The 27,594-nt window shown below is 44.6% G+C and overlaps 1 protein-coding gene across 1 annotated transcript in view; it reads left to right on the forward strand.

Annotated features, from left to right (window-relative positions):
- Prkca (protein kinase C alpha) overlaps window positions 1-19,114 on the forward strand; it is a 403,981-nt gene extending 384,867 nt beyond the window's left edge. The window contains exon 17 of the mRNA XM_028865238.2: window positions 12,725-19,114. Within this exon, the coding sequence (XP_028721071.1) occupies window positions 12,725-12,889 (165 nt within the window). The 3' untranslated portion in view covers window positions 12,890-19,114. The remainder of the gene's footprint in view (window positions 1-12,724) is intronic.
- Window positions 19,115-27,594: the final 8,480 nt, after the last annotated feature.

Raw genomic sequence — 27,594 nt, forward strand, 5'->3', positions numbered from 1 at the left:
GAACTAAACTAAACTGAGTGTCTTGAAGACACCAATTCCTCACACCCCACCTGCTTCTCCACAGTGCCCAGGATATCTCCCCAGCCCTTCCAGGTCTTTGCCCCAGCAAGCCTCTGCCCTGTGCCCTCCAGAGACTGCAAGGCACGCTGCCATAGTCCACAGCCAGTGTCAGAACTCCAGCTGCCAGATCGGCCCCATCTGTCTCTGGCCAGCAAGCTGGGCAGGCCAAGGAGACCCCTGTGGGGGCAGAGGTGCTGAGTAGGAGCAGCAAATCCTTCCTCAGATGTGTCCATGTGCCCTCTGCACCAAAAATAACACTGGCAGTGGCGAGTCCACCGGACTTTATTCTCCTCAGACATTTTTAGCACAGACTGAAGACAAACTAAAATTAATCAGGTCAGTTGACTTCCCCCTGAGTCATTGTTTCAAACAGGCAACTAGATAGTCTGCTTCCCCTCCTAGCTTCTCCACCAACCCGGATTTGGGTGCTCTTAGGAGGCCCTCTTCTTCAGGCAACAAGACCTGGTTGTAAGGCTTGGGTAGATGAGCCGATGCAGGTACCTCAGCTGGACAGTGTTTCAGAGTTCCTTTGTTCACAGCTGCCTAAATTAAAACATGAAAAGTCAGCAGTGGCGTCTGAAGCAAGGCCTGTTTCCATACAGGAGCAAGAGCCCCCCTACCCACCTCCATTCCCCACCCCGTGTGGACCCTGCTTAAAGGGCCAAGCAGAGAGGACTTACTAGTCTGTTGATTTTAGAAAGAGGCAGAGTGCTGCCAACCCGACCACAAGGCGCAGTTTCTTCTGACTCTTCTCATCTTGAGTTCAGAAAAAAAAGACTATTTCTGTCTCCCACCTTTTATAGGTAGTTGGCCTTAAACTCATCAATAGAGAAAACTAGGGGTGATTTGTCTTAGGCAGCTGAGAATGTGAGTTGATCCCCTTGGGTCATGGAAGGATCTGGAAACATAGTGATTCCTATGGTAACAGCTGATGTGTGAGCAGTGTTTATTTTATTATTCCCAATGGACTGCACTTTGTTTGTTTGTTTGTTTGTTTGTACTGAGTGCTGGTTTAAAAAAGGAATAAATTGCATTTGGCTGTGAAGAAACAACCACCAGAATCACAGACAGAAACAGAAATTGTAGACAAAGTTCTTAAAACTGTAGCTTTTGTGAAGAAGCCAGAGGCGGGAACAAGGCCACACCTGCTCACAGTGATCTTCTCTTGCCCTAGATCCTGTGCTCAAGGAGGCAGGAACCAGAAAGAACTGTAGGGACAGAAGCCAGGCCAGAGAGGGGACACAGTTAAGGGGGGAAAAGAGCGGGAAGAAAGAGGGTTGGATGCTTGGTTTTCACAAAGAAAGGTGGCGGAAATCCTGGTCACACACTGGCCAGCAAGGTGTCACCCTCGATTTCAGTTCCTACCCTGTCCCCCATGCCACAGACCCAAGGCAGTCGCCTCCTAATCTCAGGTGAGGAGGATCATGCAAGGGTCTCTAGGGTGTCACTCTGTCCACATGGCACAGTGCTGAGGTGGAAATACCCTACCAAGAACAGGTCAGCGGTTGAAAGGTCATTTAGGACAGAAGAAAGCATCACAATCACAGTATGATTAGCACAGGAAGCGGGGAGAAAGGACTGTAGACAGAAGCTACTCTGGGATGTGGCTTCCCAGCTTCCCTGGTGAAACACGCTTCTCTGATCCATGGCCAAATGCAAACTCAGAGGAGTGTGCAGAAAAAAAGCAGCAGAGCATTCTCCAACAGGTAGTTAGTTCAAAGAGGGGTGAGCAGCACAGGCCTCTCAGTCGCTGCTGTAAGCACCCAGGCCGTGTGGCTGCCAGAGCCTCTGACTCCCTTCCGTGGTCTCCCAGTGAGCCCGGCTCTGAGAGCCCCCTGCCACCCCCACCTCTGGGCAGCCCTCAGAGGCCTGGCTGACAACCTTGTCCGTCTTGGTGGGGCCTTCTGGTGGGTTCTAACAAGCACTGATGAGCCAATTTCCCCGAGATCTGCAGGACTAAGGGCCATTAGCTCTTCTTCCATTTGTACTGCTCCGGCTTCCATGGAATTAAGTACCAGCCATGGGACTTCAAGTGCTCACAATCCTGGCTGGCTGCCTCAGGGCATCTCATCCGTGATTGTAGATTCAGGAGTCTGTTGGGGTGTTCTGTTTTGCTTTTGTCTTTTGTTTTCTACCACTTTACTCATAAACCTCGGAAAAAATGATTCCAGAATTACGGACACCCTCCCCCTCACTAGAAGGAAGGGGAGAGGTACCACATAGCAGGGCAGAAGTGGAACTTCCCTGGAGGAATCAAGGTTCCCTTGGTGTACAGTCTGTTTACACCTTTTTACCACTTGAGTAACAACTTAAGCTAACCTTTAGACCAAAGTGTCCTTGCAACATGTGAGGTGTCCCAGCAAAAGACCCTTTATGGTACAGAATCCATTGGGGGGTTCTCTACAGGACCTTCCATCTCCCACTGACATCAAGTCAAGGCCACCACTGCTTCTGTGGCCTGCCTCCTGTGGGATGTCACACTTAGGAGAGCAACAAGACAAGAGTAGTGGGTATCAAAAATGGGGACTGGAGTCTCAGCAGTGAGGGAAGAATTTGTCCTACAGTGACCATGGTGAGAAGGCCCAGTCCCTGGCAGAGCCATGTCTGTCCTCCAGAGGCTACCATGTGCCACCGTGAAGCCAAGATTATCCCTAGGTGAGGTAGAGGCTTTCCTGTGCTAATTTGTTTCAAATAAAGGTAAAACTAGACAGATGTGCCATGCCGACCCAGCAGTAAACCACTAGACTACTGTCTCCTCATCCTTATGAGAAAACCGCCATCCCATAGGGTCCCAGTGAGCCTGCCCAAGGAAACACATACAATAAACTTCAGCCATGATGTGCCCAATGCTCCCCACAGACAACCCAAGTCGTTAAAAGAAAGGCTGTCCATATTTGGACAACTCCATGAATGAGGGGCTGTTTTTAGAAGACATGTTGTCTCTGAAAAAGGTCCATCTTCAGTTACAGAAGAAATGAATGTTCTTTCTCTCCTGTGGCTTCAAGCAGGCAAGGAGCCATACAACCAACCTGCTTGGCCACCTGACTCTCACTAAGGGAAGAACAGCCCTCTCTTTCTGCTTGGCATAAAATGTAAAAGCTCCCAGATGCTAAGGAGCCCTTGACTGCAGGACTGCTCTCCTGATGGATTAGTCATGCAAATGAAGTGGCCCGGAGTCTTCACTCCATTTCCCCACCTGAAATGAGTAGCAGTGTCTACAGACACAGCAAAAGCCCAGTTAATTGATTTTATATATATATATATATATATATATATATATATATATATATATATATATATATAATTCCATTGGCACAAGAAAGCACAATAGCTCTTCCTGGGCAAGCCAGAAATAGCCACTGTACTGGAAGGCACATTAGAGGAGGGATGTTAACCTGTAATGTCAACACCAAGAACTAAATATTCTTGAATTCACAGGTAGGCAAAACATTTTTTTAGGTGTGCCAATCTCTAAGAGACAACCTTCCTTGGGAAATTATTGTAGTTGCTTTATCAAAAGGAGGTAGAAAAAAACTAGAATAACTGTCCCGGGGGCCTTGTCATCCTTGTAGCAAGAGCCAAAGACAGCAAGTGTAGACATAGGTGTCACTGGATGAGCGGGTACAATCATGATTCCTTCCCCCACCATGAAAGGAGCCCACAGTGGAGATGCTTACAAGATGAGGGTCCCCTTGCATGACATCATTAGCTTGTTTAGAGAATATGATGATGGTTTGGGGTTGGCAGCTATTTTTTAAATTACTTTGAAAGAATTTCTCAGACTTGCGAGAGTTGGGAAGCTGGGCATGGTGGCAGCCCTCCAGTAATACCACGACTCAAGAGGTGGAGGTAGTGGGATCATGAACTGGAAGACAGCCCAAACTACATAGTGAGATCCAGTCTCAAAAAAGCCAAAGGCTAGGGGTGTGACTTAGAGGTACAGCATTTGCCTGGCAGACATAAGTCCCTGGGTTCAATCCCAGCACTACAAGGGGAAAAAGAATGTCTACATTCCCATTGCCTAGATGTTAACATTGGACCATGCTTACCTTGTGCTTTTTTCAATTTGTTCTCTGAATCCATACACACACACACATACACACACGTTTTCCTGAACCTCTTGAGATTAAGTAGTTGTTGTAATGCTTCTTGGAACATAAATGATTCTGTACATATTTTCTAAACTTGAGGACATCTCATGGCACAGTGTCCTTTCGATAATGAGTCTGCACAGTTGCTTGTATAGAGCAGGTGCTACACAGGTGGAGGAGGAAGTCCGTAGTGGCTATCTGACTGAGATCATGTCTCTGGCACATCTAATCAGCCCTCTTGAGTGGCAGGCAGATTCATTTTCCTGGTCTTTCTGTTGAGCCAGTAACCGGGATGCTAATTAAAACTGAGATTCTCAAGACTCAAGGAGCTTTGCTGACAATTTAAAAACACTAACCATCCTTGGAGAAAGAAGAAATTGCATCATGGTGTAGCAGGGTTTGATTTAAGCCTTTAAATCATTCGCTGTCAGCATCTTTCACTGGTGAATTAGAAGCAAGCACTTTCTCCTATTCTTTAATAATTACTTTCTCAAATATTTTTCTGCTTGGAATAAATGGAACATTTTTAATAATAATAAGTATAAGTAAATTCTAAGCCTTAGAGCTTCGGTGGTTAAGGATTATATACATACATATAGACCTTGTCTGCCTCAAGTTGACATGTTCACATTGTCCAAAGGTCAAGTCCACAGCAATGATGGTCACTGTACTACTTTGGAAAAGAGAACTTTAAATCCCCAACATCTAGCCACTTATGTAAAGAAAGGCCAAATGGAATGCACATTTTTATCCCATAGAAAATAACACTTGATAAGCTGGAACTATTCGCATGCCTCAAGAATATGCTGATTGAAAAAGCCAGATGTGATAGCACACAACCATTATCCCAGTGCTGGGGAAATGTAGACAAGCAGATCCCTGGGTCTCACTCACCATCCCACACAGCCTATGTGGGAGGCTCTAGACTAGTAAGGGACTGTCTCAAAAAACAAGGTAGACAGATTCTAAGGGATGACAGCTGAGATTGTCCTCTGGCCTGTATAAGCATACACTCATAATGCTCTCACTTTATTGTTTTGTCTTTTGATAAAGGGTTTCTCTATATAGCCCTGGCTATTCTGGAACTCACTGTATAGATTAGGCTAGCTTCCTTGAACTCTGAGATCTACCTGCCTTTGCCTCCTGAGTGCTAGGATTAAAGGTGTGTGCCATCGTGCTTGACTAAAGCACACACTTGTGTGGACGTATATCTTGTATCTGTCAGCAAACCCATCCAGAAAATTAGACTCCTTCCAAATAGCACTTGCCCTTCCCAAGACAATGTTCCAAGGCAATAGGTGAGCTGAGTATGTCTAATGATGTCCAAAAAACCAAAGCCCTTCTCTAGTCCCTCACCCCAGGGATATGTTCAGAAGTAGAGGACATCTCTATCACTTTCAGGCAATTATTACCATTAAAATACTATCCATCTGTGGCCAAATGATCAGCTAAGCACTAAATATAAAAGGAAAGATGGTCTCTCCTCCTCCCTAACTTCTAGTCCCACAATCATGGTCTTTTCTGTAACCTTCCAGAAAGTTATATGCATATGTAAACCCATACATAAAGGAGATAGTCAGCATTTCACATCTTACATCTTTCACATAGCAGTGTACCGCAGAGGTTCATGGGTTCATGGCATTCTTCACATGGCCGTTCCTGATTCTTGACATCTCCAAATCCTCTCCTCTGTCCGTTCTTATTCTCCAGACTTTCTCTACCAAAATGCACTGGCTTCAGTGGGCATCCAGTCCTTCGGTGAGCGCCCTTCCCGGACCTTGAGTGACTAAGCAAACTAACTGCACTTTTTAACCATTAACCATGTGTGTGCCGCTGCTTGCCCTCACCCTGCATCGAGGCCTTCCCCGAGTATGCTGATCTCTGTGGAAAGGGCAGAGCAGTAGCCAGAGGTCTTGCCCAGGGCCTTCTGTGCTGTTGACCTTACCTCCCAGGAAGCATGAGGCAGATTACACCAACTTGTGTCTGATACTGGCTATTTAACTCATACAAAGAGATAAAGGGAACTGTGCAGAGGTGAGGTGATATTCTCACAAATGCTCACACTACACAGCACAGGGCTGTAGTCTCCCCCAGAACAGAGACTTCAGTATTGGTAAATACTCTCCTGATGCCAAGGATACCCTGACATATCCAGCAACTGTAAGAAGTCCTCTCCAGATTTCTACATTTCTTTTTATTTCTATGCTTTTGCAGCTAACCTTTATGCTTCATTTGTTCTAAACTCTGCCTACCCTCTGGGACTTGTGTGGTTTTGCTTTCTAGCAGTTATTCTGTAGCCACTCATATTCCCGTGCCAGCAACCATGGAGTTATATTCAACATTACCGAGACACCGTGGAGTTTAGACCAACACGTGTATTGCGCATGCTCAGTGCTCCTCGGGGTGAGAATCATAGGCAGGAGCCATGCCCTGCAGCACAGCTCGTTCTCCCGCCTCTGCCCTTTCACAGAACAAAAGGGTTTGGAAGGCTGCTTCACAGGATATGGGTACAGAACTTTGCAACCCAGCTTCCACCTTGAGCCTGCATCATTCCATGCTCGGTAACATCTTTCCCATGTCTGACTTCTCTTGGGTCACTTTATTGATTGGTAAATTTACTAAACAGGGAGTGTCTTGGTTTCTTTCTGTCATTGTGATAAAATACCCTGACAAAAGCAGCTTAGGAGATAAAGGGGTCATTTTAGCTCGTTGTTTTTTTGGCAAATCAAGGTGGCAAAAACTCTATCTGGTCATACCCACGGAGAAGAGAAGAAAAGAATGGATGCATGGTGTTTGCACTCGCTTGCTTCTCCCACTATTATGTAGTTCAGGATCCCTGGCTAGGAAGTGGTATCACCTTCAGTAGGCAGGGCTTCCTCAATGTAATCAAGACAATCCCTCACAGACTTGTCCACAAGCCAATCTGATCTCTGATCTGGATAATCCCTCATTGAGACTGTCTTCCAAGGTGCTTCTAGATTGGTTCTAGTCGATGATTCAAACTAATCATCATGGGTAGAGGTATCAAAATGATAAAGATGTTAACTCCTTAATAAAGAGATAAAAAAGAAGGTAGATTGTTAACAGCATTCATTCGTTCTTCAAATGTCATCAGTTTGCATGCAGGGCTATTGCCACACATTTGTATCTTCTCTCTGTAAATTGTTTCATCATTTAGAAAGGCCTCACATACGCTAAGTCCTTCAGCCCTCACCACAGCTGGAAGGTGGGTACTCACATCCCATTTTACCTTTAAAGGGAGATGCAATGAGATTCCTAAAGCTACCCCTGGGCCTCTTGATCTCTGGCCTGGTCCTCCACTTGGCTATCCCTCCTCAAGTGTCAGCACTGCCCGATAAGAACCAGACCCCAACTATTCTCAAGGAGATCAGGGATCTGCCTGGGTTCACACACCAACCTGGTCAGGTCTGGACTGCTTCTTGCTGACAATTTCTCTTCTGAGTTTGTCCCATGCCACCTTTCTGGCAAAGGTTTCCACTGGTGAGAGCTGTTGGTGGCCTCTGGAGGTGCATAGCATGCTTATTCACTCCAGAGGCATTGTCTGCAAGCTGACTTAGCCACTGTGAAGGTCTAGTGGACTAGAACTCGGAGGTCACAAACATCCCAAACTTGTCTGTTGTTATAGCTGCGATGGAGGCTGCCCTTCAAATGGCTGGGGTGACAGTGTTTCAGCTTCAGCCCTGATGAATGGTGGGAGAGCACCTGCAGTCAAGCTAGCTCCTTCTACCACTCATTGGCTTGCTTATCCAAGATCTCACTGGGTATCCATGTTTGTCTCTTAGCTCCCTACTCAGCTCCAAGGTGGCACCTAAACCTCGCTACCCATTGAGCTGATGCTCTCAAGGTTGGATCACAGGAACCAGGCAATAGATTCTTAAATGTATTATCACCTGCCCAAATATCCAATAAGCTCTGGTTGTTATAATCCTTGTCTGTATTTGCTAGTGGTATTTAAGATCTCTGCATAGCATTGTTAAAAACAAGCCGTTCACAATCTCCGCCACTCTTCCCAAAAGAGATCATCTCTTTCTGGGCCTGGTTTTTTCTTGGAAGTGCAGACAGTTCTTTTTTCATGATATCAGATTTGTGATAAAAATCCTCATGCTGTCCCCCCAGTACCCTTTTTGGGGTCGACACTTATTGTGGTATGACAACCTTCAGAATAAAACATCCTCCAAGTCTTGCGTCTCATCTCATGTTCAGAATCAACCCCCAACTTTTCAAAGGCTGTCCCTTCCCATTTCCTGCTAAGATATACTCACCCCTCATTGTGTCTGTTTGGAGTTTGTTTTTTGTTTTGTGTTGTTTATCTCATGGTTGATGTTTCTAAACTTGACTGATTCAATTTTTATTCTTTGTCCTCAGTCTGCCCTTGCCTCTGGTCTCTCCAGTTTAAGAAAAGACTTGACTTGCTAAAATGTGATTTCTCTCCCTCTTTCTTTGAGCCAGGGAAAATTCCAAGGAGAGTTAAGGTGAGAAAAGAGGAAGGTGTCTCTGGCGGTGAGCAGTTTTGAGACTACCAGTCACATGTCCATTCTGTGTGATCACAGAGCAATGACTGGATTGACCGGGGCTCCAGGCTTTCCCCTTAGCTCTACAGTCTTCAGTATAGATGGCATGAGGCTTCACCAAAAGAGTGCTTCTATCCCATTTATTACAACATTTGGCTTTATAAGCCCTAGCTGCCTTCTTCCTTCCCTGTCTCTCTGTGTTGATGTTTGTGTGAATCCCCTTTGTACATTTTGAGGACTCACCTTTTGGTTTTTGTTTTTTTCCTCCTTTGGCAATAAAGCTATGTGTGGTGATATACAGCTATTTCACTAAGAATCTTCTCACTTGAAACTAATTTGTGAGACTCATAAAGACAGTATTAAAATAAAGGACCACACTTATACAATCCTTTCAGAGAACAAGTCCATAAATGTAATGCTAGACAGGCAGGCAAAGAGAACATTACCTTGGCTAGCCTCGATCTGCCTTGTAAGGACTCATATTCTCTCTCTTTTTTCTCAGAACCTCCTCCTCGCTCTTCTTTGCGTGGTCAGTATTAGAAAAAGCACAAATGATATTTTCTTACAGGTGCTGTTGCCCACTTTCTAAAAGCATCAACAGTAAATGTACTTGAATTCTTCCAAGCAGTGGGTTTTCCTCAAAGCCAACCCTCACAGGGTGGTACCACTCACTTACAATTTGGGCTTCTGCAACTTCTGCATGCTCTGGTCCCACATGTGGCTGCTTCTGCCTAGTTTCCTAGCTTGGCCCCTTCACACCAACCACAGGACCTCTCATTACAGTCTAGATATATGGAAACCCATGTTTTATAACAGCTGCACTGTTGACATTTTGAGTCAATAAGTCTTTGGGGGTGAGAGGAAGTCCTTCATTTTAGGGCGTTTAGTAGTGTCCCATCCTAACCACTAGATGACAATGGCACCCCTTGTCCAAGTTATGACAATTAAAAAAGTGGATTCCCTGGAGGAAAACTCTTACCTTGTTAAAAAACAAAGTCTTATTTAAAAAAAGATAACTGGATGTGGAGCAAAGGGAACACTCCTCCACTGTTGGTGGGAATGTAAACTTGTACAACCACTGTGGAAATCAGTATGGCGGTTTCTCAGAAAATTAGGAATCGAACTACCTCAAGACCCAGCCATACCACTCTTGGGCATATACCCAAAGAATGCTGATTCATACCATAAAGATACATGCTCATCTATGTTCATAGCAGCACTATTTGTAATAGCCAGAACCTGGAAACAGCCTAGATGCCCATCAACGGAAGAATGGATGAAAAAAATGTGGTACATATACACAATGGAGTACTACTCAGCAGAGAAAAACAATGAAAGCATGAAATTTGCAGGCAAATGGATGGAACTAGAAAAAATCATCCTGAGTGAGGTAATCCAAACCCAGAAAGACAGTTATGGTATGTACTCACTCATTGGTGGATTCTAGATATAAAATGAACAATCAGACCACAACCCATAGAACCATAAAGGCTATATATATATATATATATAGCATGGAGGTCCCTAGGACGACTGTGGCTTATAATAAATTTCAGTTTTACTCAATTATTGAAAAAAAATAGCCAAATGAATAGAAACACATGAACTATGAACCAAAGGCTGAGGGGCTCCCAGCTGGATCAGGCCCTCTGAATAGATGAGACAGTTGATTGGCTTGATCAGTTTGGGAGGCATCTAGGCAGTGGGACCAAGTTCTGTGCTCAATGCATGAATTGGCTGTTTGAAACCAGGAACTTATGCAGGGACACTTGGCTTAGTCTGGGAGGAAGGGACTGGACCTCCCTGGACTGAGTCTACCAAGTTGATCACAGTCCTCGGGGGAGGACTTGTCCTGGAGGAGGTGGGAATGGAGGGTGGGCTGGGGGTAAGGGGAGGGCGTGGGAGGGGGGAGAATAGGGGAACCCATGGCTGATATGTAGAATTGAATGGTATTGTAAAATAAAAAATATATATCACACAAAAAAAAAAAAAAAAAAAAGATAACTGTTTCTTTGGCTGTTTACATCCAATAGAGTTGAATGTGGTACCTCAGTGGAAGCCGATTTACATTATTTGTGATTTGTAGATCAAAGGCAGACTCCTGATAAATTCCAGAGTGGAAACAGTAGTTCCTTACCTGCTTCCTGAAGAGCCCTTTTCAGTGGTTCAAGATATCCTCTGCATGTGGGGTGATGTGACTGCAGGCTCTGTCTCTGCTGACGTTTGCTTTGAAGTGCTTTGGGTTCTTGCAAAGAAAAGCATCATGGGAATTTACAGTTTGAAAGCTGAAGCTTTGTTGCTCCATGTACGGGAGTGAGACTGATAATGATGAGTGTGCTTCATTGCCTGTATGGACAACACAGAGTGACTTAAAGACATTCCTCCCACCATCCAACATCACCACACAAAACTCTGCCCTTACCACACAGACACCCCACACATTGCCTCCCCCGTTACTGCAGTATGAAATGTCCTTGAGTTTGGAGTACATAACTGCTTATTAAGTGATAATACTGGAAAGGGATACTGTTGTTTTTGAAGACCTTGCTTTAAACTTAAGACATGTTTTCTACCTCCTTAGACAATTATTTGCTGAGAAAAAAAGTAGGAAAATTATAATGAAATGAGATTCTCTAGAAAACCCATTTAGAAGATAGAAGGGGTAAGAAAATACAGCCCATGAGGCTAACAGATCTTAGTTTAAAATAATAATAGTAATAATTATACTAATAATAATATGTACTGAACTGTGACCAAGCACTAGGTTCTATGTAGAACTTGACAGCAAACCTTTTTAACATCATGATGGGGGAGATACAGTTCCTCTCTCCACACTATAAAAGAGAAAATTGGGTAGATTCCACCTCACAGATTACCTAGAACTGCCCTCTGCTACAGATCCAAGAATGCCTCTCTAGGTTAAAACATGCTGATTCAAAATAAGTTCATGTTGCTCTAGCTGTGCTATCAGCAGATCAAAGAACAATGGTTTGTAGCATGCTCAGAATCATTATTAGTAGCATTGGTGAAACTCCCAACTCTTTTTTGGAAGTCCCAGAGACCTTGACATGCCTTAACCTTTCTAGGTATCTTGGAAAGTGAGGATACTCCTTCCCTGCCTTCCTAGAATGAGTTTAATGTTTTGCATGTGTATCGTGCAGTGGGTCTTATATAACTCTAAGTTGTATAATTGACTCCAAGTTGAGTAAAGACTCTCATGCACTACTGCTTAAGCAACTGCCTAGTTAGACAATCACAAGGTAGCTATGCCAGAAGCCTCCATCTGCAATGACTTGGCTGATCTTGAAGGAAGATAATATTTAAGACAGATCACATCACAGGCCTTACTGTGCCTCCCCAGTTAAGTGCCTACCTCCTCCCGCCTTGAGACCATGCTGAGAATGAGCCCCATGTTGACCTGCCTGCCACTTGACCAGCTCTAACCAGATTGCAGAATTCTCGCTGGGTGTAAGATCTCATCTCCTACCATCATCAATGTACCTACCCCATACTGCCTTAAGATTACTCTGAGGTCTGGAGTTTCTAAAACATCCCAGTTATATGGCAAAGATACACAGCTTCTGTCTGATTATAAATATTATTACAAAGAAGCAGATGTGATACAATAACTTCACCCTGCCAGTTCAAGGGTATTTACAGGCACAACCAACATCACGGCCTTTTCAACATGGAGCTATTACTGATGGCCCTGTGTGTGCACCATTCATGCTAATAGCTCTGCTTGCTCAACAAGGTAATATTGAAGTAAGAGAGGCTGTCTTCTTGCTATGTTATAACCAACAGTGTGTATCCATTTGGAATTTTGACTCTAAGAATATCTGAAGATTTACAATCAAGTAACTCTCTGTTGCTTGCTGTGCCTGGCTTCTGACTCCAGTAGGCCTGTAAGTCCTCCAAGAGTCTTCTTGCCCAGCCAGGCCCAATTTCCTTAGGGCACGACCTTTCCCTCCAAATGCTCTCAGAATACTACTCCCATGTTTTGTATCTTCTGACCTCTTCTTTTTCTTTTTTTCCCCACAGTGTGGCAAAGGAGCCGAAAACTTTGACAAGTTCTTCACGCGAGGACAGCCCGTCTTAACACCACCAGATCAGCTGGTCATCGCTAACATAGACCAGTCTGATTTTGAAGGGTTCTCATATGTCAACCCCCAGTTTGTGCACCCAATCTTGCAAAGTGCAGTATGAAATCTGAAAATGAGAGATCAAATGCCTCCCCAGCCCCCAGCCTCCCCAGCAGTGGGAAATGATCCTTAACCTAAAATTTTAAGGCTATGGCCTTGTATTTTGTTCCACACAGAGACCTGAAAATTCTAAGGACATTAGTCCATAAGTGATCAACTTTTCAGGTTCTCTCTCTCTCTCTCTCTCTCTCTCTCTCTCTCTATCTCTCTCTCTATCTATCTATCTATCTATCTATCTATCTATCTATCTATCTATCTCTATCTCTCTCTCTTTTCTCTTTTACAATGAAGAACATTATCTTAGTGGATGATGACATAATGTACAGAGTCCAGCTTAATTATGTAGAAGCACATCTGGCTCTAAGTTAATTCTTCCTAGAAAACAAAGAGATTTGTACCCCCTCCCTTTTTGGTACGATTTGATATATTCTCCATACCCTCCATCTTTGGATTTTCATCATGAGGATCCCTCAACCAGAGATAGTAAAGTGAACCTGCTCCAGCTCAAGCACTGGAAACATCTCTACCCAAGGTGTCTTTGGAATGAAAGAACAGGAAGCCCAAAGAGTAAGCAATGAGGGGTTGGGGGGTAGTAGTGTCTTCAAGACCCCATTGCTTCTATTCTCTGCTTCAATAGAAACAGTCCCTAGAATCTGAGAGGGCAGGATGGACCTAATCACCGTTCCCAAATGTCATAGCACATCCGTAGTGCAGCAATGTGACAATGAAAGAAAACTTCAGATGAATATTCACTGAATCTATCATCTGTGTTGCCCTACTTGGTTGATAACTATCTTGATAACTCATTCTTTTTAAGAGGCCAAATCATGTAAGGACATTGCTAAACAAGCATGTGAAATCATTTCAGATCAAGGATAAACCATGTGTATGTTCATTTTAATCTCTGGGAAATGATTCTTCAGTCCAGGGTGCCATCAGTAATCATGCCACTATTCACGAGTGTTGTTAGCCAACCCCACACACATGATAATATTTGCTACCTTTGTGGGTACCTTCCTAAGAAGCTGATGTGTATGCCCCTATCCCTTTTTGTACTATTTATTTAATAAGCTGCGGTGTCGTTTATGAAAGTACAATGTATAGTAATTTAATCAAAGTGTTGACTAGCATCAGTCCCTATTGATTGGTTTTCCTCCTCTTCTCTAGCCCTACCATCCACTTAGAGATGAAAAACAGTATAGTTTGCGCTCCCATTTCCAGTTCCTATCGAATGACACACCTGGAGCTGTAGGATCAAGATACTTTATGCTTATATCAGCTCAAAGATGTTTTCTTTCTAGAAGGATTTTAATATGTTTTGCGAGTGCATCATGCAATGGATTTTGCATGTTTATAACAAACCTTAATAACAAGTTAATCTATATTATTGATATAATTATATCAAGTATAAAGAGTATTATGATAATTTTTATAAGACACAATTGTGCTATATTTGTGAAGGCTCATGTTTCCAGTCTGCTTTACGTGTTAGCTTTATTCATTGCTGCTGTGCTCTCTCTTACCCGCAACCCCACACACTGGCACTCTATCAGATATATTAATTTTTTAATGTAGATGTAATTTTAAAAATGAATGGCTACTTTACACATTTAACTAGGCTTTTACTATATATGTGTATATATGTGTATATATATATATTTGATTCTACCTGCAAACCCTGGTTTTGTTTGTGGGAATTATTTTTGAGATGAGACTCTGTTAACTTCATGTCCTCCTCTGTCTGGGTTCCTCCACCACTCCTCCTCTTGGGGATATCTGGAAGCATCTAATTCCAGTATGCCTGATATGTTCATGTACGTGTGGCATTGTTACAGCACCTGGGCTGAACTCCGTGTGTGTGTGTGTGTGTGTGTGTGTGTGTGTGTGTGTGTGTGTGTGTCTGTGTCTGTGTGTCTGTGTGTCTCTCTGTGTCTCTGTCTGTCTGTCTGTCTTATTCTTTTCAGCCTATGTCTTTTGGGGATTCTAGGGGTAAAAAGGTGGGAGGATTACTTCCTGTATGTTCATATAGACACACCAGAAGCATGTAGTCTGTCTTCTTGCCCTAGAATGACTCAGTGTGTACTCCAGAACACACAAACTCCATAAGACAAACTTTATCCCCATGCCTACATACAATCATCCCTGAAGCTGTCACCAACAGACTCTTCTCAGAGGCACACACTGTCTTAAAGCTGTTGCTAGAACATTCCGGTCTTTGAAGAGCACATCTTTGGTCAAACGCCTTCCCAGTCCATGGTGTTTAGAAGAGGCAGGCTTTTGCAGCATTAAGAACAGGTGGAAATGGAAGTTCCCCCTGTCCTTATAGAAGGCATCTCTCCCCAGAGCGTCTCCCAGCTCTCTTTGTTATTCTCCACCTGTCTGCCTGACAGTCACATAATGTGCAAACCACCAAGAGTGTTTGAGATAAGGAGCATAGGCTGTTCTGAAAACCCCTATCAGAAGGAGATATGGAGCCAGGAATGGGCCAACCCAGAAGAGAGCAGTTTCTTCTGCAATTTTTCATGAATTCTAGACTTCAGAACTCAAAAAGGGTCTCAAGTATGGCTCTTAGAAGTTCAACTCATCATCTTGGTGGCCAGCCTTATCAAAAACACTATACTTGGTCCAACAGTAAAGAAACTGGTGTATGAGCCTTAGAAATGAAAGGATTGTTCTTTACCAAGGGAACCTCTCAAGGTGCGGGAAGCCACAGAGAAGAAACACAAGGGTCGTAGACAATCCGTCCCAAGGTGCCAAGCTGCCTGCTTGCTTTAAGCAAGTAGCAGGCTTGAGTTTTCCCTTAAATAGCCAGCATCCAGCTCCAAGTGATTCAACTTCCCTAGAAAACACGTGCAATCCCTTGAGTGGCTTGTATGCTTAGAGAATATGAAACGACATTCTCAAAATGGAGAGAAAAAACCAGAAAACATGACATAGCCACAGAGCCAGCATTTGCCTAAGGAACAACACACTGGAGAAGAAACCTAGGAGAAATGATAACAATTTAAGGATGTATTCATGATGCAGCCTATTTTATACACTGCTGAGTGTTAAATTTAGATAAAGGCTAATACTTTAAAGATCTGGGCAGCCTGAGACAGTTATTGCTGCAAAACTAACTCGTGTATAGCCATTAACAGCTCTTAGGCAGGATCAACTGATAAAATTCTACACCATTGTCCCACTTCACAGGCCTTGTGTGAAATGGGGCTCCAGGAAAAAGACTGCTGTTTGAACTGAAGCAACCACTGTGGCAGCTGGAATCAGGAGGGTACCTTGAAGGGTTTAGTCCCTGGGGGAGCTCTTTAGGAAGCACCTGGTCTCAGTCGGACTCTGCCTGCAATGATAGGTCCTGTGGACAGAACCTAGCACAATATGAGTCTCCACAGGACCCATCTGGCTGTGACCCAGAAAATCCACTGAAATTACTTTGTATTATATTCCCCTGGGAGCTGCCATTGCTCAGTCAGTGGCAGCTCTTCCCTCTTCCACCACAGGCCAGTGGGCTGCTAGCTCTGCTTTTGGCATGGCATCTAAAGTTCCCCAGTTGAATGGAAGACGCTGGAGTATGCTGCCAGGTACAGCCCTGGGCAGTTAATGGGCGGCCCACCTCCAGGCAGGAGCTAATTCATGAGGCAAATGAGAAGCCCCAGGAACTAAAATGACTGCCCTTCACCACATCACCCTCTGATCTCTGTGGCCTGGTTTGAGCCTTTTCTTTAATTGGCCTTTTTATTAGTAATTTGAGAAATTCAGGAGGCCAAGAGTTTTCTGAAAGCTCGGCCTGAGATGGTCACATGAAAGATCACCGGAGGCCAGTTTTAACCCTCAAGTGTTGTCGCTCACTTGCTACCGTTCTTAGCAGCATGTGGTGGCTTGTCAAGCCCAAAAGAACCACCCATTGATGTGTCCCAAAGAGGAGGAGGCTGAGGTCAACACCATCAGGAGAGAGCAGGGTTTGAGTTCACCCAGAAGACAGGGAAGGTGGGGGAGAGGCTGTGGTACCTGCCTGGGCTTTCCACTGGGGGTCATTGTTGCAAATGGAAGTTACCCTTTGTTGGTCCTGAAATGTGTGATTTTGTCAGGGACACAGTCTGTTCCTTCTCAGCCCCTCCCAGCTGTAAGAAGTCCTTTGCCCTGGGTGGAGTCAGGCCAGCCAGCAGACCCTAGAAGGAAGCCACTCAGCTCCGCCTCTTTTCCTCTTATAATTTGGGCAGCTGAGACTAGGTGCACAAGTTGGAAAAACAAACAAACAAAAACAGCCAACAGTGTCCTGCCAGCTTCTGCTTAGCAGGAAAAATAGGAAGGCTTTGTGCATGGCTTTCTTTTCTCAAAATGGAAGAGAGGGGAAACTGAGGGTCATGTGCTTTTAAATGCCTCAGCAAGGCAACACCACCTGACAGTCCATGTCTCACCTTTCCTGTGTGTCACACTGTTTCCTATTTGTTTACAGCCCCAGAAGGGCAGGGGTGCCTGCCCCTGCCCCACGACTGAGCACACCAAACAGGCATGCTCAGGAGATGCATGCTGAGCCAGGGACCTGAAAGGATGCTGACCATGAGAGGTTCAGGACAATGATTAGCAGTGGCTTTCCTAACACTAGCTTGACACAATGTTAGGAAACAGGTTTGGAAAACGGTTTTCCTTGAACTGCTGCTAACAAAATATGCTGGACAGTCAAGACTGCTGGCATGTCTTGTGTGGGCCAGTGCAGCAAATGGAGAGAAAGATGTTTCTTTCTGCTGTTAGAATAGTCCAGAAAATCGGGAAAGGGTGCTTGAGACATGCACAGATGCAGTGTCCTAGAAATGGTGTCCACAGCTATCCTGGTGGTAGGACAGCATCAGGACTCAATGGCTAAAAGGATGTACGGCTCAGCTTTCTGTGCCCCTCATTCATGTGGTCAGGTGTGAGTTAATAAACACACTGAACACACTTAAGTCATTAAACAGCCTTACTGTGACCCTCCCCAGAAGCCCACAAGTTCCAAAGACTTTTTTTTAAACCCAAAACAAGAAATTAACTTATTAACTCCAGTAGAAGACCTGAATATCCTGGGCTATTTGTACTTTTTTATAGAAAACTTTAATAACTCAATTCTTTTCAAATGAGTTTTTTAAAATAAAACTAATAAAAATTTCATAAAATTCCAATTCCATGGAGCCTATAGGAGGATTTAATCCGAGTTGGATAGAGCACCCTTGACCTGCAATCCCACTGCAGGATTTTCCCACACCACTAAAGTCTGAAGCCCACATATCATTAAACTGTAGGGAAGGTGGCTTCATAGGCCCCCTTCCTGATGCAGCCCTGGGAGAGCATTCTTGGGGATCTCGAGGACCCCCTCCTCTTGCTCTCTAAGAGTCTGTGAACAAGAAGGGGATGCTTCTTCAACTCTGTCTCCAGTTGCTTCTGGTCCCTCGGTCTCTCACATTTGGTAAAGATTGAGAGATGCCCTCTAAGGATTTTGCCCACTGGGCAATTCAAAGCTTCTATCCCAAGGAGTAAGAGCAGCATCGAGTGTGCCTAAGGCATCTGCTTCCATGTCCCTGTGTACGAGTAGACAGAACCCTACTTTTCAGAAACTAGCTCTTGTCCCACTTTGTAAGAACCCCCTTTTCTAAAATACGACAAAAGGCAGCTTTGCACTTTCTGATTAAACAGCTGTGTCTTTTGTCTCCTGCTTCATTCTGTGATCAATGTTTGTAGATTTTTGTTAATATTTTGCCTGGAAAAAATGTGACTCTCTCTTTGGGAGGTTTGGTAGACTATTGAAAATTATACATGAAGGTGGCTACTATTTTGAGCCTAAGTGTTTTCTAAGAATTGGCCTCCTGTCCTGACTATGAAGGTTTTTGAGATTATCTTTTATAGGCGATCAGAAGCATTGGAAGTTGCGTTTCCTGCATGATTTCTGTTTTGTTTTATGAAGGACGCGCCATGTTTAAATCTCTCATTGAAAAACACCATGCAAAACCCCAAATTGGTTTGGAGGAAGGAGTGAAGGCTGAGGTTTTCTGCCTGAATAGGCCGCCATTACTGATGAGCCGGAGGGGCCGTGGTGCCGCTCACTTGGTCAGCTAGCAGGGGAGAAGGATATGTAAATTACTGCATAGTTTTCTTGGATTTGTGTAACCTCTAATCTTTGTTTGCATGATTCGCTTTGTTAGATGCATTCATTGTAGTTCGGAAGCAAGTGTGTATGAATAAAGATACTGATCACTGCTGAGTGAGTGGCTGTCATTTGCATCCCGTAATGGCCTTGCTATTCTTTCCCATCCAGTGTGCGCTGAATGGCGTGGACTCCAGACACAGTCTGTAGACACTTTCTCATCTTTTCAGCAGTTTCAGGCATGGCTCTCTATTAAAGTCACTTTAAAAAAAAAAAATCATAAAATAGCTTTGGGGACTGGAGAGAAGGTCCAGCAGTGAAGAGCACTTGCCCTACAGTCATGGAGACCAGAGTTCAGATCCCAGCACACACAGCAAGCAGATTGTTCCACCAAACCAGCACTGACCGATTGGACGCCTTCTAGCTTCTGAGAAAGCCTGCGTGAGAGCATACCCACTTGCCCATATACTCACATATAAACAAGTGAATAAATAAATAAACGTATTAAAAAGAAATCAAAATACTGTGTGCTAGGCCAGTGAGATGGTTCAGTGGGTAAAGGCACTTGCCACCAAACCTGAGGACCCGAGTTCGATCCTTGGACTCCCATGTTGGAAGGAGAGAACTGACTCTTCTCACCTCCACATGCATGCTATAGCTAGTTCTTTCTCTCTCCACCACCCCCCCAACAGGATCTCACATTGTCCAGGCTGTTCTCAAACTCGGTATGGTCAAGGATGACCTTAAATTCCTGATCCTCCTGCCTCCCCACCTTCCTGTAGTACTAGGGGACAGCAGGGGACAGGAAAACCACCATACCCAGTTATAGTGCTGAGGACTGAGCCTGTGCTCGGCGCATACCAGGCAAATGTCTACCAACTGAGCTGTGTCCCAACCCCCAAACCCCAGTTTCTAAATGCCAAGGACTAGTGTTGACAGTGTGTCTAACCCCTGACATCTTCCTCTGAGAAGTCTCTCTCCCCACCCAAAGCTTTATTCCACTGCACCCCACTTTCTTCCTATCCCCAGTCCTGTAATGCCCAACTCAGGCCAGCTCATTTGAATGCTCTCTATATTCACATGTGCGTCCACTAGGTCAATGTTCTGTCCCTGAGATGCTGGCCTCACACCTAACCTCCCGAAGGACTTGCAGCTGCCATAGAAAGGGCTAAGGGATTGAGTTCTGAGGGAAAGTTCAGAACAGTATGTTCACACACAGGGTCATTCTGCCTAAAACCAGATCCTCAGGAACAGTGGCCAGAAGGGCCCTCGCCAGTCCACCAAGGTTCACCTCTGTGGTGGCTTCAGAGGCACAGGCAAGACTGAATATGGCTTGTCCACCCAGCCCTTCAGAGGTTGGAGGGAATACTCTGAATAAGGGGTCACAAGCAATACCCTTCCAGGGGTATCAGATATCACCAGACTGGAAGCTCAAAACCTAATTCTCTGTCCAAGGATGGCCTCTCCCATCCCCACCTCTATCCACTGACACCCAGTCTGTCAGCAGGTATTGCTGGGGTCAGTCAGGATTCTCAGCTGGGGGCTATTTTGCCCCCGGGGCACCTAGAGAGATTTTGGCTGATACAGCCAGGAGGTATATGCTGCTGAGCCTGCTGGGCAGAGGGTGGGATGCTGCCAAGCTTCCCACAGTATGTGGGACAGTCCCCGATGCAAGGCGATGCCACACCCAAAATTTCAGTGGTCCTGCTGTTGAGGGGCCCAGCCTAAAACATCTCCCAAATTTTCCTACTCCTCTCCATCATCAGTTCTCCCTAGCCTGTTCGCCTGCCCTGAGATCATCACCCTTGATCTCTCACAGATGTCCCTGGATAGCAGCCAGCAGGACCTATTGGGGGCAGTCCTTTCATATTTAAAGCCCTCCCTCTCGCCGGGTGGTGGTGGCGCATGCCTTTAATCCCAGCACTCGGGAAGCAGAGGCAGGCGGATCTCTGTGAGTTCGAGGCCAGCCTGGGATACCAAGTGAGTTCCAGGAAAGGCGCAAAGCTACAGAGAAACCCTGTCTCAAAAAACCAATAAATAAATAAATAAATAAAGCCCTCCCATGGTCTTCCCATCACTCACGATCCACAGCCTGTCAGTGTAACCCACTCTTGGGATCCTGGGCCAACAGCTAGGAAGTTAAACTCAAATGCTGATTTGAGAGCTGGGGAAATTACGAGTGAAGTGTGTGTTCCATTAGCGTTAAGGGCCTGAACTCAATCCCTGGAACCCACCCAATGGTGCGTGCTTATCATCCCAGCACTGGGGAGGTGGAGACAGGACCCGTGGCCACCCTAGCTGAATAGCCACACCTCAAGCCAATAAAAGACCTTGTCTCAAAAAAAAAAAGGCAGATAGCTCCTGAGGGACAACACCTGAGGCTGTTCTCAGGCCTCTACGTGTGTGCACACACAAAATGCTGACTTACTGTGTGCATGTGTGTAAGGCTCTTTCAGAATATACTAAGAGGCCAATATATTTTTCATGTTCTCTGCTGGATCCCAGCAACTAAAGCAGTGTTTGCACATAGTAGAGACCCTAAAGAAAATTTGTCTAATGAGTGAATGCATAAAAGGAGCCCAAGAAGGCTGTAGTATGTCAAGGTACTAGAGGGAGGCCATGTTCCTTGCTCTGGAGGTGTTCACACACTAAGAATGCAAGATAGACACACAGGCATGGCCTAAAGATGACAAATACCAGGAGTGGATGCCTCAGAAGCCTAAGTTCTCAGTTTCTGACCCTGAGCCCTGAGTCCGGAGGCAGCGGCTGCCTGCAGTCACACTTGAGTGATCACTGAGCACCAGAGGTTTTTCTCCAGCCTATTGTGTGCTCTTGGGGGGCGGTGGTGTAGAAATTACGGTTCAGCGAACATGGTACCACGCACACAGCAAAGGCTATGTATTTTCACACCCTGTCCCAAGAGTGAGCATCCCAGGGAGCAGGATACCGCCTGCAGAGTGTGTAAGAAGGTGCTTTGGGCTCTAAGGAAGCAAACTGGAATATGGAATATCCCCGGTTTCTTTTCTTGTAAAGCAACTCAATAAATGTGTTGCAGGCAAGCCTGTTCTAACCATGAAAACAGAAAATGGAATCTGGTGAAATCAGAGGCCTAAAGGCAAGCTCAAGGACCCAACGGACACAGACAAGTGAGCGTGTTAAAGAAACAGAAGTCTGAAGCAGATGGCAGACACAAGTGTGTGGACACATTCATACACAGCTGCAGGCACAGGGGTCATCCGTCATAAAGGTGCAAGGCACTTCTACAGTGCCTTTGTTTGCCTTTATTCAAAGCCCATGGTGACAGACACTTCAGGTAGAACCTAGTGAGCTTGTTCATCTTACATGTTCAGAGATTTTGAATACCAATACCCAGGGCAGCAAACAACAGGTACCCTGAGTCCACTACAAGGGCAGAGATGTGAGCTGTGCCCGGCGCATTCAGGAGGGGCAGGCCAAGAAACCGTGGTCTGATGAAGGAGGGGCTAGGAAGAGGATGTCAGTGAAAGCAGACACTAACTAATGGGAGGGGGAGAAAGGGCTGATGTCCATCTAGCACCTGTTAGAGATCTGGACATAATGACCTCTTTAACACCCTGTGACCCAGTTGGGATAGAGGTCATGTGAGGACTTACAGATGAGGAAATCTTGTGATACCTCCTTACGGTAGGCGTCACAGTTCACATCTTAATGATGGGAAAATCAAGGCTCAGGTACTAAAAGGCTTCAGTAAGCTGGCTACAAGCTGTGGGTACCATCTAAGTCTGCTCTTCCCAGCCTCAGTCTACTCAGAGGTCGAAGAAGCTGCAATAAGACAGAGATGCAGGACCTCCTGGGGGCTTTCTTTCTCTTCCTCACTTCCTTTCAAGCTTGCACCGAGGGGGAAGTTCTTCTCGGTTGACTGGATCATGAGACTAAATGCCCTCTGCAGCTGTTTCTGGAAGTGTATCCCTGTCTTCACCCTCTTTCTTCTGATTTTATTTCCCCCTCTTTAGCACTATGTCAGGGAACAGAGAGAAAAATAGCATCACCGTTCTTAGAACCCGCCAGGTACTTCACAGCCGCCCACACCTGCCTTCCTCTTGCCCAGAGAGACCCAGGAGAAAGAAACCAAGCTGCAGGAATGGCTGGCTGGCCTAGGACTCAGGCTCCCCTGCAGCCTTGACTAGAGGCTCCTCTCCTAGAAGCCAAAGGCTATCAGAGGGGAGCTCGGCCTAACGGGACTTCAGCAGAACAAGATACCCGGTGTCTATGGTGATGAGCAGCCCAGGAAGAAACAGGGACTTGGCTGGGACAGAACACTGTAGGAATGCTTTTACTATTTTAGGATTCAACAAAAATAACACCTGGATTTCTAGAACTAATACAAAGAGGGAAAATGAAACCCCATCGCCTTGAAGACAGTACTGTCGTACTTAATAACCAGGTAACTGGCCCATCACATCATGTCTTTCTGTGCTAGCAGAGAAGCCCTGTATTAAATGCCAGTAGGGCTCATGGCTGTTGATTTTGTACATGTGTGTTGCACATATGGTATATGTGTAGGTACATGCACAAGTGTGAGAGCATGCATAGGAAGCCAGAGCTCCATGCCAGATATCTTCTTCTATTGCTGTCGGCCGTATTTATTTGTTGGTTTGTTTTGAGACAGCATCTCTCACTGAACCTGGAGTCCATCAGTTCAGTTTGAATAGGTGGCCAGGGAGCCCTGGGGATCCTCAGGCCTCTGCCTCCCCAGTGCTGAGGTTACTGGCACATGTGCCCCTGGGCCCAGACTTTCTATGTGAATTCTGGGGATATAAATAAACTCAGATCCTCATGCTTGCATGGAAAACACTGTACTGACTAAACCATCTCCCCAGCCCCTACATTAAACATCTTACACATCCGGCAATACGGGAACAAAGAGAGGGGAGGCCAAAAAGTCTATTAAAATTTCTAATTTAGGCTTCGTGGAGGAAAAGCACCATCAGAAGAAACTAGGCACGGCCCTTTTTGACTTTTACAATATTCCTGGTCTTTCTTGACTGGATTCAATGCATTTTTTTTAACTTGCGTTTTCCATCTTTGATGGATCTACAGGGATGTCACCCCATCAGAAGTTGACAGCATGTGAATAGCAGGCATCAGAAGTTTGAGAAATGGGGACTGAGAGACGGCTCAGTAGTTAAGAGCACTTGATATATTTATGTTAGTTATATATAATTTAAAATATATTCATAACCTAAAGAACAATGAATTCTGCATTGTAACAGATGAGTCATTTCAAGATTCACTTGTGCATACACACACATTATATATATATATATATATACATATATATACACATATATATATATATCCTATATCTTAGTACACCATGTTACTAGTTCCTATATATTTTAGCTGTGAGTTGCTGTGTAACTAATTACCTGCTACTTGCCAACTTAAATATTTGCTGTCTCACAGTTTTTGTGGGGTGGGAGTTTGGGGCAGCCTAGCTAGCAGAGGGGAGTGGCCCCCACTCTTTATGAAATGGCAGTGATGACATCCTTGTCTTCAAACATAGCTCAGTAAGTCTTCCTGTTGGCATCTGTCTTTTCCCATTTTACTTTTAATTACAAATGCCCTACTGCTATACAACATAGTGATAGTTAAAAATCTTGAAAAGGGGACTGGAGAGATGGCTCAGTGATTAAGAGCACTGGCTGCTCTTGAAGAAGACCCAGGCTCAATCCCAGCATCCATATGGTTCTCTGTAACCATCTGTAACTCCAGGTCCAGGGGCTCTGATGGCCTCTGTGGGCTCTGCACATATGTGGTACACAGACGCACATTCAGGTAAACACACTCATATGCACAAAATAAAAATTTAATAAACCTTGTTGAAATCTTGAAAAATATGGAAAAATCAAGACAAGAATAATAAATTTCATTCATCATCACAGAACCTAAAGAGAACATGGACAAAATCTGAGTTTGTTTCTTTTCTTCTTGCATATTATATTACCCTGTTGGGCACACTTTAGGCAACCAAGTGCCTACCCTGCTTTTCCATGTATATGTATTTCCATATAAAGTATTGCATACTTTATACTGGTTTGTTTGTTTGTTTGTTTGTTTGTTTGTTTGTTGAAACAAAGTCTTGCTGCATAGCCCAGGATGGCCAGAAAGTCCCTTTGGAGCCCAGGATGGCTGTGGTAGTTTGAATGAGAAATGTCTCCAGTAAACACAATCATTTGAACTCTTGGTGTCCAGGGAGTAGGGCTGTTTGAAGAGGTGAGCCTTGCTGAAGGAAGGACGTCACTGGGGGCGGGCTTTGAGAGATTTTCAGCTTTACCCCACTGCTTAGTGCTTTAAGTTAAAGGTGTAATCAATCACTTTCCTGCCCCAGCTGCCAAGCCTGTCCCTTGCGACCATCTCTGCTCCATCATGATGCACTCCCATCCCATCCCTCTGGAGCAATAAGCCAGAATAAATGTTCTCTTCCTTAAGTTGCCTTTGGTCATGGCATTTTATCACAGCATCAGACAGGTAGCTAATAAATTGGCTTTGAATTCCAAAATCCTCCTTACTTCAGGCTGCCAGTTCCTGGAATTATAGACATGTGCCATCACATCTGGATCTCCACCGAGTATCTTCAGCGACTACTGCTTTCTGTTGTACAAATTGACAACATTTGTTACTAAGTCTGCTATCATTCAATTTTCAGAGGCTTCCATTTTCTCTATTATTATTTTGAAACTTTGATCCAAATTCTTTTAATGCTTTTATGTCATTTCTTCAGTTGGATCCTAGAAACACAATTGAATGGTTTTTTTTAAACTATTGGTATTTGTTTATAGTTTATTGTGGTTTGTTTGTTTGTTTGTTTGTTTGTTTGAGACAGGGTCTCCTGTATCCCAGACTGATCTCAAACTCGTAGCTGAGGCTGGACTTGAACTCCCAATCCTCCCGAGTGCTGGGATCACAGGCTATACCACTATGCCTGGCTTGAAACCTTGTTTTCTATAGTGACATTTTCTTGCCCCAAGATCAACTAAAAACTAATTATTTGTTTTTAATGTTGTACTGTTTCTACATGGCTTGTCATCTAGCCATCATCAAGAGTCAACTCCTTCATTTCTCATTCAGCAAGCATCATGTGTACCTTGTACAGTGTACCAGGACCAGGTAACACTAAAGTACAATGGTTGTCACAGCTCTTAGTCAAGAGGATATTTACCTTTGGCCTCTTTCTGTGACATTTGAAGCAGCTTGAAGTAAAACACTTTAAGCAAATAATTAAATAGAAATAGACCATCAGGCCCATAGAGAATAAAAACATATATTTTCCACAAAAATCAATAAACTTACTGTCACTGAACTTAAACTTATCTGTGCATTTCCTAGAACCCAAATAAAGTAGGAGCCATGATGGTCAGTCACATGGCTCCTGTTCCTGGAACCTTATGCCCCTAGGAAAGACAGCCTTCCCTAGCACTGAACTCCAAAAGAATGGTTTTATTACCTCAAGGAGACATTGTCAATATCAAAATTTTGCTTTTAGTGGCATTTTGGAATATTTTTGTTTTGTTTTGTTTCTTTTTGAGATAGGGTCTCATATAGCACAAGCTGGCCTCAAACTCTAATAGCTGAGTCTGGCCTTCAACTCCTGATGCTCCTGCCTCCACACCCCCATACTGATATGACAGGCTGTACCACTGAAAAGTGGCTGACAGATTGGAGTAGTTTTGTACTTTCTTTTCTTTTTTTTTTTTAAGACAATAAGTTCAGTGGCCTGTCTCCCCTGGCCTGTCTTTAGTGATCTGCATCAACTACTGGGCATAATATAAAAATGAAATTTTATGAAGGTGACCGACGGGGATGTTCAGGCCAGTGTCTGGAAAAGTAGCCAATGACACGCTCCACCTCGGTCCAAGAAAAGAATTTACAATTCCTGGAGGAAAAAGAACAATGAGATGCCATGTTTCATCTGTCAACTTGGCAAAAGTTAAGGGCCTGCTTTAAAGATTAAAACCCAATTTTGGCAGGAGTTGGGGAAGTCAACCCTTGCCTACCCTGTGGGTGGGAACAGAAATTGGTGCAATAACTTTGGAAGGCAATTTGGCACTCTGTAACAATAGTCTTAAAAAATGTGCTTAGACACAGCTATTCTACTTTAGGAGACTTTTGCAAGGGGAGGGGGGGAGCATGCAAAGCCTTAGGCAGTGGGACTTCATTCTTGCAGGTTGTTAGGATTGAGGTCAACCAGCTGCAGAACTGGAGATGCAGCTGGACTTTGCAGTCATATATTATCAATAGTCTTATATTCATTTATTCATTTGCTCATTCACTAATTTATTCATTTTGTGTGTATGTTGGTGTGTGTGTGTGTATGGGGTGTGTGTATGGGGTTCGGGTTCATGTATGCAGCTGCACAGGTGTGTGCATGCATGTAGATGCCAGAGGACAACCTCAGATGTCATCCCTCCTCAGGGTTTTCCACCTTGCTTTTCTGAGACAGGCTCTCTCACTGAGACCTGAGGCTTATCAATTAGGCTAGGTTGGCTAGCCAGCCAGCCCTGGACATCCTCCTGTCTCTACCTCCCCAGTGCTGAATTACAAGTGCAGCCACCATG

Source organism: Peromyscus leucopus, chromosome 8b (genome assembly GCF_004664715.2).
Source record: "Peromyscus leucopus breed LL Stock chromosome 8b, UCI_PerLeu_2.1, whole genome shotgun sequence".
NCBI classification, from domain to species: domain Eukaryota; kingdom Metazoa; phylum Chordata; class Mammalia; order Rodentia; family Cricetidae; genus Peromyscus; species Peromyscus leucopus.